The sequence below is a fragment of the Diadema antillarum genome, unplaced genomic scaffold, assembly GCF_040938485.1.
Source record: "Diadema antillarum isolate AM-2024a unplaced genomic scaffold, OU_Dant_1.0 scf00000187, whole genome shotgun sequence".
Taxonomy (NCBI): Eukaryota; Metazoa; Echinodermata; class Echinoidea; order Diadematoida; family Diadematidae; genus Diadema; species Diadema antillarum.
In genome coordinates, this window is record NW_027271076.1 from 365,839 (window position 1) to 379,661 (window position 13,823).

The 13,823-nt window shown below is 38.0% G+C and overlaps 1 protein-coding gene across 1 annotated transcript; it reads right to left on the reverse strand.

The window, feature by feature from the left end:
• Positions 1–4,603: 4,603 nt before the first annotated feature.
• LOC139723354 (cholecystokinin receptor-like) lies at positions 4,604–13,823 on the reverse strand. Its single transcript, XM_071634611.1, has 2 exons — positions 13,023–13,823; positions 4,604–4,993 (listed from the first exon to the last, which is right to left on the reverse strand). Exons 1-2 carry the CDS (start codon positions 13,821–13,823, stop codon positions 4,604–4,606), a joined length of 1,191 nt encoding a protein of 396 aa, XP_071490712.1.

Genomic DNA, 13,823 nt, shown 5'->3' on the forward strand with positions numbered 1-13,823 from the left:
ATGCTGTTTGCGAGGATCGCAAATGTTATATTTTCCCAGCTCGTTATATTGACCAACTGGTCAACTGAATATGTTTTTTCCATGTGTGTCGCCCTCTTACGGTTGAAAAACAAACAATTACACCAATATAAGGGTGTGGGACCACGTCGGTAACTGGGAGGAGCAAACGATTACTATCGATAACTGCAGTCTGGATCGATATAATCTGTTCCCACTCACCCCCCCCCCCCCCCCCCTCCGCACCACACACACACGATACGTGTGAGAGAGTAGAAGGCACGGCGCGGCGCGGAGTAGCGTCATGCGCTAGGCCTGCCTGGATGGAATTCGGGAAGCTAGGCTACCCAATGTACCGTTTACGTACGCACGTATCATTCGGCCTGCGAAGTTTGGATTCACACTTCAAAATGGAACCCCATTTTGTCTATAATAAACGACGACGAGCTCGATAATATTTTGGAGGATAAGGATTCTAACTCCACTTAACATGGCCTAAAACAAGCGAGTTAATTGTCTAGAGACATTTTGTTCAGTTCAGTTCTTAGAACGAGGGCAATTCATGCATCTTTGTATTGACGTAACTTAAAAGTTAGACTAACGTTAGATCCAGGCCTAACGTTACATCGAACAAACCACAAGTGGAGGACTAACTGTTACGACACCGAGCAGACTGGTTTGCAAATCACTGTGTTTCTACAATGTTCATCTCTGCAACAGAGGGGAAAAAGACTGATTTTGAAATTGCTGCAGATTCATGATGACAGAAGGTAGGCCTACGTCTATACCGGTCCTGGCACAAGACAAATTGATTGAAAATCACAGGGTAGGCCTAGAAAAATATGATGCACTGGACTGGGGAGCCAATTTGGACGCATGTGATGTAGCTAGGCCCTTCTAAACAGACACTAACATTAGGGTTAACTCTAACGTTAGACTTAACGTTAATTAATTAGAGAGTTTTAGATGTAAACTTGCCTAACATAGACTTACGTAACGCCAAATAACGTTAGACCGTGTAGATCTATATTCTTACGTTAGAACTCCCTAACGTTAGATCTAAATTAGGACTAACGACGAACGTTAGAACAGAGTCTATCAGTAGTAGGCCCTCCTGTAACATAATTAGAATCTAGACATAGGTTCTAACGTAAGGGCCTACCTGTGGCTGTAGAAACAAATGTCAAATGATTAAAATTGCCCATGTTGTAGGCCATCAAATAATGTTTAAGGCCTATTAAAGTTAGATTTGTTTTGTGAGTAGACCCTAAACATCTGCTGATCTTTTGGACCTGAGCCTAATTTAACTATAGGGCCCTAAAGCGTCATTACTTGACTTGAGCCTAAATGTTAACGTTAGTACTATATAGTAGGGCCTACCCTGTCGTTGATGAGCCTAGCAACTACAGTAACAAGTTACATGGCACAGTCCATCCAGTCGCCGCTGTATGTACAACTACAAAATCGTGACGGCGCGCACACGTAACACAGCGTCTGGTCGGGCTATGAGCGTATAAACGGTTAGGCTATACGTCGTTTAGTGTAGGCTCTTCTGTAAAGCACAATCAAGGGCAAGGCCATCTAATATAACAGATATCGACTGGTAGGGGGTGGAATGTAACAATCTTTGGAACGCCAGGGAGTTATATTTTCCCTCGTGATCATATTTTCCCTCAGCGCTGCGCGCTTCGGGAAAATATAATCCCTTGGGAAAATATAATTTCCTGGCGGTCCAAAGAATGTTATATTCCACCCCGTACCAGTCAATATCTGTATAATATTCAATATATAATAGCCCTTTTCCCCCTTCATACACACATTTGCTAGCAATTGCTGACAATTCAATTTTTTCATATGTGACCGTGCACCTCAAAACGAACATAAAGTCGCACACACTGATTTTGCGTGAGGACAAAAAATAAGTGAAATGGGTTAACCTAGCCTAACTTGACTTTTTCATATTTTCTGGAAGGGCGGGTCTTCTTTTATGCTAAAATTTGGTATCATAAAACTGGCAGGAAAGTGTGTTTTTTTAGCAGTTTATCTCGAACATTTTTTGGTAGAATAGTGTGATTAGGTGTGTCTTTAAAATCCCTTTTTTATTTCTGAAAAACCTTGTCCACACTCTTCACTTTCAACTCTAATAATTGTTAAAAGGATAGTGCTACTGCTTTGAAAGTTCGCATTAATTATGGACAGAATGTGTTAATTAGGCATGCTTAATTTCAGTTTAGTCTGATAATCCCTTTTGTGTTGTTACTCTGGTGGTTTACTTCCTGTTTTTTGTCCCATTCATCGCACAGCCAGCACGGTTTGGTAAAGATTAAGCGCATGAACAGGCACTGTACTTCAGAGCCTCTTTTCTCAGTTCACACTTTTCCTGAGTTTGTGCTTTCTTTCCAATATTTAGATAGGTTAGGAGAGTCCGTTTGATTTGAGTTATACATCATTTTAAAGCTTAAAGTCTGCTCTTTCAGAATATGGTCTTAACTAAAAATTCATGTCTGGCGACTTTTTGTTTGTTTTGAGGTGCAGAGTCACATATGTACAGTAAATTCAGGATTGACTACATTATCAGAATGGATTTACGGGAATAACTTATCATAACGCGAAGTTAAACAAACATACTGCTTATTTTCTTCAGTAATATATCGAATACTTTGCCTGTTAATATATTCCACAACAACATTAAAGAAGAGGTAAATTCATTAAAATATTTGGATTAAATTTTGAATCAACAACTTTTCCTGGCAGCCGCACATGCCGAACTATTTCCCGCAAGATATTATCAACAAAATTAAAGATTTGTTTTCCTACACATATTTAGATAATGTCATACTGTACTTTAATTCTACTGTATCTGAATCATAGCGTACATGAGAGGGGCAACACGCGTTCCTCGCATTTCAAGATCAAATTTTACTCTTACAAAAGAAAATACTTCCTAATATCTCTAATGTTCCTTCTAGATCACAAACTAATGTAATATTTTCTGAAAACAAGATAAATTATTTACATCGATTTCAGTTGAGGCAATTCGTCTATGAACTAAACAACAATTTATTACCACATGTATTTGATATAATAACAAACAAATAAACAAATCGGTCTGTAAATACCCTACATGTCGATCCAAAAAATTTACGGTATCTTCGACACGTACACTTTGTTAATCAGGTTTTGTCTCTATATAGAGACCCTGTTTTATCGATTTCATTGGATAATAACGCCAAATAATGTACATGTACTTAGTTTTAATACTCTCAAACTGACTCATCTGAGGCTCATCACTGTTGATACCAGTATGCTTGATACGATATACATACATTTTCCCTTTTCAGACAGAAACTGCCTTTCCCTCACAGCCCTCAAGCATTTTCCGCGCTGCGAACATCGTGTATATCACTTGTTTCTGGTTTGTCAACTACTGTGATGTTTTGTATTTCCTTTGTTTGTAATGTCTTTTAAGATTTCATCTTCTCCTCTCACCCCAATTTACTTCTGAATTTTTCTGAAAGCAGCACATTCAGAGCGCACTTTTTGCTATCATTTTTCTGTTCTTTATGAAGAAGCAAGGGTGGCTTACTTTTTTATATTTTTTTCTAACGCGGACTGCAATACGCAAGCTGAGTTTTAAGCAGTCCCATCCATTTCTAAATGCCTACTTGATTATTCATTATTTCATACAACATCAATTAATTATTCTTTATGACTAAGTTTAGATTATGTTACTTCGTCATATAACAATTCAGGTGCTTATGCACATATCTGAATATGTTGTATTGTGACAATTTTGTGGTTTTTATGATAGTGTAAACTCGTTTTTTTTTTTTTCGGGGGTGGGAAATGAATGAACTGAAATGATAAAAGAATACCAATAATTCTAGTAAGTTACCAGGCACCAAATTCAAAGTTATAAGATATTTTTAGGATCATTGAGCATTTACTCGTGCACGCGATACGTTGTCGTTATGATGAATCGTGGTATCATAGCAAATGCAAAATGAAACAGATTAAACAAACAAATGCAGAAGATAAAACAGGATAAATCATCCAAATTAGTGCAAAATTAAGGTCTTCTTTTATTCCATTTGAAGAAAAATACCAACACGTCTAACTGAAGAATCAGATTTTAGATTTAAAGATTTAGAGAAGTTGAAAATTTTTCAACCCAAACAAAGGAAAATAAACAAGAACGGCTTGATTGAAAATATACTGTTTTGATTCTTTTGGAAACACTGCCAATCGATAATAAGAATGAAATAATGAAAAAAACACCCCCAAAAATGGAAACGTCCTTTCAAGAAGTAATGTTATAGGATGGCTTCTAAACGTTTAACATGATAGATGTCAATGTTTAAACTTACGCTTGTGTTATGAAGGAAACCGTACAACAAAACAAAAGAAAGGTGAAGAAAGTCTGGTGCATTGTATCTCAGGTCAATACAACATTGTTTGTATCCATATGCTAGGTATGTGCTGTTTCATGTACTTGTTTTTGAATGTATTTTAATATGCTGATAGATTGATAACTGGTGTGAGTATGGCAAACGCAGAATTAAGCTTTGTCAATGTTTATGTGACTTTTCTTGGGTCGCTATTGGGATTACAGATCCTCAAATATTGGTGTGTTTTCTTTGCTTGTGTTCCTGAAAAAGTCCGTAACCGCTTCACGGAATTGCGGGTGACGAAGGGTGTACAGTATTGGGTTCACGCAGGAGTTACAGATGGCGAGTGCAGTGACTACGCGAGCAAAAGGACTACGCACAAAGGAAGGAGTAAGTCCGAGGTTGAAAGAAAAATAGGCTATCTGGTCTGGGGACCAGCAGATGAAGTAGATAAGGACAACAGCGAATGTTAGCGTGAGGACTCGAGATCGGGCTGTTTGGTGGAACGATGCTGTAGACTCATTTGACTCGAAGCGGGTGGCCTCCCGCCGAAGCGAGCGCACAATGGCTATCTGGGTCACAAGCATAAGGACGGCCGGGAGAGCGAACTGGACGACAAAAATATAAATCCCGTAGATGATTTCAAGTTTTCGCGGCGGTCGCTGATATATGCATTTTCCCACTTCCACGTTCGTAGTGTTGGTTAAGGGTATTTGAACCGTTAAGATGCATGACATCGCCCAAATAAGACAAACAATGAAATTTACTAGTCGACGATTGACAAAACGCTTAAAATGAATGGGATAAACAACAGCGAAGAAACGATCGAAGGACATTGCCACCAGGCTGTAGATCGACGCCGTAATCGTGGCCCACATCAAATAGTCTCCTTCCAAACCTTTACAATATAATGCTCCCGTCCACGAATTGGGAATAGAATTGACTGTTGGGTATGGAACCAGAAGAGTCGAAGTGAGGAAATCAGCTATCGCCAAATTTCCAACGAGGATATCCATTGAACGACCCTTCGAGCGACGGCCGAACACGACGGCGATGACGAGAGCGTTGCCGACGATCCCAATTATTGCTATAACAAGCTCGCAGATTACATACCAGGACCACGTCATAACTTTCCAAGACCACATGATTCGATTTTGCTCAGCCATGGACAAAACATTGGTATATTCCTCATCGCCAGTTGATTGGGAAGAGGCTGTTAGCATTTCGGTCACTACCTCATTAAAGTGTGGTTTTGCCGACATTCCAGTAAGCGTTGCATTCATTGTTTTGAAAATCAATTCCTTGTACTCTGCAAGTACAAAACAAAAGATAAAGTACATGACATGTCCTTATCGTATGATATGAAATTACGATCACTTCAAAATCATGGAAACCACAGGAAATTATTCAATGTGATGAGCACAATTACTTATAGTTTTCAGCATAAGATTTGTCATTATGAACATATCATATAATTGTATACCGACAATGAATTGATTTAACATTACGCTTACGTAAATCTGCGTATTGTATTTACCGTAAATGATATGAGGAGCATTCCAATATCCATTTTGACTATTCAGTACAGATATTCCTATGCAAGTTCTCTCATTTTCGTTGATTTTGAAGCACTTTCAAGTTGTGTTTACCACGAATAAAAGCAGGGCAAGCACATAATGAGTTTGTAATATCGAATGTATTCCACAATATTCTAAATCATTGATGTCAGAGTATTTAATACAAATCGAATAAATACATTAAATAGCGCTTGATGTTGTATGTCTACCTTATGACACTGAAAACTGGAAAAATGATACCTTTTTTCTGACGTTCATCAATTCAAAATAATGTATATCTTTGAACAATATAAAATATAATGGAAGCATATATGGGCATGTCTATATTTGACCTTGCATCACAAAACCAACAAAAAGCCTGCAGACAACTGTGTTAAGTTAAGGGCAGATTCTGAAAGAGCAGACTTTAAGCTTTAAAATGATGTATGACTCAATTCAAATGGATTTTCCTAACCTATCTTAAATAGTGATATTAAAGATAGTACACACTTTGGAAAAGTGTGTACTGAGAAAAGAGGTTCTGAAGATTAGGGTCTATTCAAGCGCCATGCTGTGTGCAATGAATGGGAAAAAAAAAAAAACTCCACAGCGACAATATTGAAGGGATTATCAGATGTAACTGAAAATGATCCTGCTCTATTAACATATTTTGTCCATGACTAATTCCAACATTAAAAGCAGTACCGCTATGCTTTTAAAAGTTTTAGTTTTTTGGTGTGTTTTTTACAGTTGAGAGTGATGAGTGTGTAAAAGGATTTTCAGAAATGAAAACGAGACTTACGACACACCTAATCACACTATTCTACAACAATATGTCCTAGAAAAAACTGCTCAAAACACAATATTTCCCCTACGTGTTCTGATCTCAAACTTTAGCATGATATAGAAGAATCGCTCTTTCTGAACATATGAGTCCACATGTAAAATCAGTGAGTGCGACCTTTTATTGGTTTTGTGATTGACGTTCACATACAGTATACGCTTGTTACTTTGAACAGAAGCTTGTCATACCCTTTCTGACAGAAAAATTCCAATGAATAATTTCATGTAGAAACACAAATATAATTATGTGTGTACATTTTTCTCTAGGGATATATATATATATATATATATATATATATATATATATATATATTATTACATATATATGGTAAACATGGTAAACACGTTCTGAAGTATCAGGTAGTTAGGAGTGGAATTTTTCCTCTGTGAAAAAAAAAAAAAATCCGCTGTGTAAATGACGGTTTTCATTGATCTCTGGTTTTCAGTTTTCCATGCTTCAATTAGGAGAACACTACCAGAACATTTTGTATGAGAGCCGAATATAAGTGCAGCTGGAAATATTAGAAAGAAAAAAAATTATAGTACAATGTTATATTTTGTGTTATCCTACCGTTGAATTAAACAAGAAAATACATGCTGATGATGTTAAAAATGTGTAGCAGTAGGATATTTGTATGACGGTTTAATTTTTGCAAACGAAGAAAATACAAACACGCGCAAACACTACCTTACCTCATGAAGAAAATCAGGTTGGTCTCCCAGTGAGCTGCGTCCAGAACGACTGGAATTAACTTGTGATTTGTGGAACTTCGGAAAACTTCGACATTACTTTTATATGACAGGACGTCGCTAGATCGTTAGCGAGTCCACTCTTAAAGTAACTGAATGTCATAAGTCACAAAGAGGCCACTTTTGAATTCCTGCAAACTCAGCTTGAGCTCATTTGTTATTGTTACATATATAATTTTAGAAGTCATACTACTTTACAGAAAATTCAAGAGGATCTTTTCGATCGATCGACATGACAAAGAAACGCATCAACATCGCAGTTTTCTGCGCAAACATCGCAATGTTACATCTACAACGGTCATTAATCCGTGCATGGATTGAAACGACGCTAATGGATGTGCAATGTAGTTTTTTTTTTTTTTTCCGAGAAAAAGAAAATACATCATTCGGGTTCTTTCCCTCTTTGTAGGAAAAAAGATCAACGATACGACAGAGTTCCTAGGTTCACTGACTCATGCGTAGATTGCATCTCTCTTTTTGTCTTTCTTTCCTTCTTTCTCCCTCTCTCTTTCTCATTCTCTCGTTCTCAAAGACATACGCGCAGAATTCACGAATGTCTACCTCATCAGTTTTCTCTGCTCTTTGTCCGTTTTTTTTTTTTCTTTCTTCCATCATGGTAGTTCCATGATAGATTGCTAGCAAGTCCCCTTACTTTTGCATTTTCTTATACTATAAAATTCAATTATATTCTCTGGGATTTCTGTTTCGTTTCCGATTCTTAAAGCAGCAATGATATAAGATGAAGAAAAAGGAGGAAAAGGAGACGAAGAAGAAGAAGAGTAACGATTTATCATAATGAAAGATATTATAATAAATGGTGCGCATACGACGGTAAACGGTATATGCCATTTTTTCTATTTGATTTTTTTTTGTTTTTGTTTAATGTTTCTTCATGCCTTTTTTTTTGGGGGGGGGGGGTATTTTCCTGTAAATAAAACAGTATATTTGATACCTTGATTTCATTTCTGTCTTCAATATATTCTTTAATCAGTTGTAATTTCTCTTGTTTTCTGGAGGCTCACACAGTCAGTTTGTAATTATTGTATCACTGTATCACATGTAGTATTTTTTCTTCTACTTTTGTGACTGTAATTTTGGTTTTGCATTGTACGAATGTTATTGTGTTTTTTGTCTTTTTGTATGAATAGCACCAGTGCGCTTAGAAACACCAGTATAAAGCGCCGTATAAATGCAATTCTTCTTCTTCTTTTTTCTTCTTGTTCTTCTTCTTCTTCTTCTTCTTCTTATTCTTCTTATTATTATTATTATTGTTATTATTATCATTGTTATTATTATGTTATTATGTTATTATTATTATTATTATTATGTTATTCATTATTATTATTATTATCATTATTATTATCATTATTCAATAAGCAGTACTGGTATCTACAAACATGTCTATGGCAGATGCAGTACAGTCTTATATTCCAACCCTTTCAGAACATCCGTGCTATATTTGCAATAAATATTATAATCAAGAACTATTGTTGCTTTCTACCTGATCTTAACTTAGAAGATTTCAAGTAGAATGAATTGAATATAGCAGTGAAGGGAATACCGATGTGTTTTCATTGGACTTCTAGTCTAGCTCAATCTGTGTGATGCATCAGGGACACTGACAGTAGAGTAGCTGGTCTCAGTAGCTGCAGTCAGCTGTGACACGGTCGTCCCCACTGCACAGCCCAGCACTGCACTCCAGGCCCCGTCCCTATAGTTTTCACGTCGTCATTGGTATGATAGTCAGCAGTGGAAAGCTTAATTGTCACATTAGCACTGACAGGGAACGACGAATTATTCCAAGTATTAAAGCAAGTACTTTGAATTTGAAGCTTTCTGTGGTTACTCCTGATTTTTTTTTTTTCGTCTAGAGATCTGTTAGATTCCTGTATGGAAGACAAAGACAGGACCTTGCTGATACTCACACTGTACTGTCATTCAAAATCCCCAAAGTTGGTCTGTTAGACCCCTGTATGGAAGACAAAGACAGCGCCTTGCTCGTAATGACAGTATACTGTCATTCAAAATCCCCCAAATTTGCGTGAATATGTTCTCACAATCATCACAAAGACTAAACATTCAATTGAGTATGAAACCTTATTGTACCTGTAACGTAGCTATAGGTTAGATTTATTTTGTGATCTGTAGTCTATATCCAGACTAGATTTTTTTATACTGATTGGATGATACTTGCAAGGGTAATATAAAGCTGTCCAGATTTAGACCCATGCTGTGTGCTACAGAATTATACATGTTAGGCCTTTAATAGTAAAGGCCTAAAATACTAGTAGCACAAAGAGAGAGAGAGAGAGAGACAGACAGACAAACAGACACATTCACAGAAAGGTCCATAGAGCGTGCTTTGTACACACTCAAGCACACAAGCACATGTTTATAATTCATCATACTGCAATCATTATAATACCATATATCCGCAAACATATGGATATCAAGTGTGTGTGTATGTGTAGGTATATATAATAGCAATGGAATTGTGTTATGTTATGATAGCATCCATAGTCAAAATTTCTGAGTGTCCATAAAGGCCTTAGAAATAAGGACGATGACAGTCTCATTGGCAGCCGTTCACAGGGATTGCATGAAGAGGCAACGATTAGACGTTACGAGGCAATAATCAAGGCAATAACTTTTTTTTTTTTTCAAATTTTCCATCTGACAAAATGGCTAGATAATCCATATACAGCTGCAAGAGTTGGTTTGCGATGGGGTCCGGTGGTACTTGTTTATATACCAGCTCTCCAGACCAGCTAATGCAGCTGAATATGATATCCAGCCATCTTCTAAGATGGGAAATGAAAGCAAGCAAACACCAACCAAACAAACAAACAAACAAACAAACAAACAAACAAGTTTCGGACTAACGAGAGCCTTTTGCATTGAATAGCGTTACACAGGTATTATGTTATTGTTATAATTTTGACGAGGAGGATGAATTCCCCACTAGCACACCTCTCATTTCGGCCAAAACTCAAACAAAACAAGGCTACATCATTGTGAGGTTTATGACAAAGCGTCAATCAACTTTACTCAGTATTTCCCAATCACTATGTGCGTCTCCCGAAACTATCGATGCTTCCACCGTGTGAGCTCTGCATACGTACATAATTTGCAAAATTGTATGCATATTCATGACACTATAATGACTTGTGCAAACGTGAGGGGTGTGGAATTGTGAATAGGAGCGAGATCAATACATTCAAGTTTCGGACATTTTGTTGATGTTGCTGTTGTTTTCGGTGCAATTCAATGCGACAAAACAGCCATGACGATAGAGAACATTACGCCTGAGAAACGATCAACCCGAAACCGATTGGAATCCATTGTACTGCGGTATTTGGCGATTTATCGATCTATTTTGCGGGTTTGTGCATTTGAGTAGTATATGCGAACTTAGCACGCTATCGACTGAGTCGGAGGTGCGAACGTGACGCATAAAGAGTTAATAGAAAACAGTGAAGTTTGACGAAAATCTGAGAATCTGCTCAAAAGTAAAAAAAAAAAAAAAAAAAATTTTTTTAATGTCTGTAGCACCATGGCTGGATTGGAACACTACAACACTTCTTGAGGTCACGCATATATTAGAGAGAATATAAAGCATTCGAAAATAAGATGGGTTTCTTGAGGGTACGACACGAATCGCCTATAGTTGTCAATTATTACTTTATTAACGTAGAATGTCTTATTTTATTGATACTAATAGGTGACGCAATTAGCACAAGCTGAAACATGGTCATTACACATCTTGATGTCCATGTTGGTGACAATTGTGAGACATTTTGATTAGTTAAAACAATTGTATCAACCTTAAATTTCCAGCTCGTGTGATGACATCGGCCATGAGACATATTCAGATATTTCATGCATGGATTACCACTAGGGTGGCCATTTTGGATTCTATCAGGGGTTATTTGAGAAGTTCGCTGAAGTGGAATTCAAAAAGAAATATGTGACCGTGCATCACAAAAGGAACAAAAAGTCGCACCCCTTGATTTTACGTGACCTACTCAAAAAAAGGTGAATGGGTCAACCGAGTCAATCTTGAGTTTTTCATATTTTCTGAAAGAGCTGTCCTTCTTCTATATTATTCTTGAGTTTGGGATCATAACATGAATGGGAAAGTGTGTTTTCAGCAGTTTTTCTACAACCCTTTTATGGGGGAGAATAGAATGATCTGGTACATGTATGTCTTTAGAGTCCCCTTTTCATTTCTTGAAAGTCTAATAACTTTTGAAAGGATATTTCTACTGCTTTGAAACTTGGCATTACTCATGGATAGAATGTGTTAATAGAACATATTTGATTTCAGTGTAATCTGATAATCCCTCCATTGTTGCTGCTCCGGTGGTTTACATCCTGTGTTTTGTCCCTTTCATCGCACAGCTAGCACGGCTTGGTGAAGATTAAACACTTGAATCGACCTTGTAATTCAGAGGCTCTTTTCTCAGCTCACACTTTTTCCAGAGTGTGTGCTTTTTTTAATATAATTAAGATAGACTAGGGGAGTCCATTTCAATTGAGTTATTCATCAATTTAGAGCTAAGAGGCTGCTCCTTCAGAATCTGCTCTTAACTAAAAATCCATATCTGGCGACTTTTTGTTGGTTTTGTGATGCAGGGTCACGTATAAATTATTGGTTTTCGCACTTGGTCCCCAAATTCCCTAAACTACTTCCGGACATAATTTCCCCCATTTATAAGGAATCAGCATCCTGAAAATAGGGTTACAACCATGCAAAATCATTAGGCGTGTTGTAAAATAGGGTTAAGCCTTTAGCAGCCTTACTACAACCCACTACATTCAATTACCACCTGTATGACACCTGTATGAAATGAATTCGAATCTGCTCTCTAGTTTGTTGTTATTCGATCTTCACGAACTTTTATCATGAAACGAAAGTCAAAAAGTGCGAAGATCAATCCAGTGCATTGTATTACATGTCCAGGGCCCCTTTTATCAAAAGATATAATCGATTATAGATTTCCTTGCCACACAGGCTGCCATAGACTTTATGATATAAATCAGCCATCAGGTATGTAATCGATTGTAACGCTTCATAAAACAGGCCCCATATATATCTATGTCCATAACAGGTGCATGATGCTTAGTGTATTATGGTTTTGAAGAACTATCTGGATATGCTGGCACATTGTCAACGCATGCTAACATCAGAGATTTATGATATATCAATGCTTTGATGATTTTTCCCTGGTCGAATAGATAATTCCAGATCCTCAAATACTGGTGTATTTCTTTTGCTTGTTTTTCTGAAAAAGTCTTTAACGGCTTCACGAAATTGCCGGTGTCGGAGAGTGTACAGTATCGGGTTCACACAAGAGTTACAAATGGCAAGTGCGGTCAATAGGCGGGCAAAAGGACTACTCAGAAAAGAGGGAGTGACGATCCCAAGGTTAAAACAGATGAACACTATCTGGTCTGGTGTCCAACAGATGACATAAATCAGAATAACTGTCAATGTTAGCGTGAGGACTCGAGATCGGGCGATTTGGTGGAACGATGCCGTGGACTCATTCGACGCGAAGCGGGCGGCCTCTCGCCGGAGCGAGCGCGCGATAGCTGTCTGGGTCACAAGCATTAGGACGGTCGGGAGAGCGAGTCGGATGACGAAGACGTAAATGCCGTACACGATTTGCTGGTTTCTTGGAGGTCGTCGATACGCGCACTTTCCTATTACCACGCTCGTAGTGTTGGTCAAGAGGATTCGAATCATTAAGATACTCGATCCCACCCAAATGAGACAAACAATGCAATTCACAAGTCGGCGATTGGCGAAGCGCTTGAAATGGATGGGATAAACGACAGCAAAGAAGCGATCGAGGGACACTACGACCAGACTGTAGATCGAAGCTGTGACCGTAGTCCATAACAAATAGGTGTCTTCCATGACTTTACAATATAATTCTCCAGTCCACGTATTGGGAATAGATTTGACTTTTGGGTACGGAATCAAAAGGATCGAAGTAAGAAAATCAGCTATCGCCAGATTTCCTACGAAGATATCAGTTGAGCGACTCTTAGAGCGACGGCCGAACACGACAGCGATGACGATAACGTTGCCAATAATCCCTAGAATTGCAATCAAAAGCTCGCAGACCACATACCAAGACCACGTCGTTACTTCCCAGGACCATGTGATAAGGCTCTGCCCTGCCACGGACGAAAAGTTGCTGTATTCCTCACCGCCACCTGCTTCAGAAGCGGCTGCTATAACTTCGGTCACCACCACATTTAAGTGTGGTTGCGTCGACAT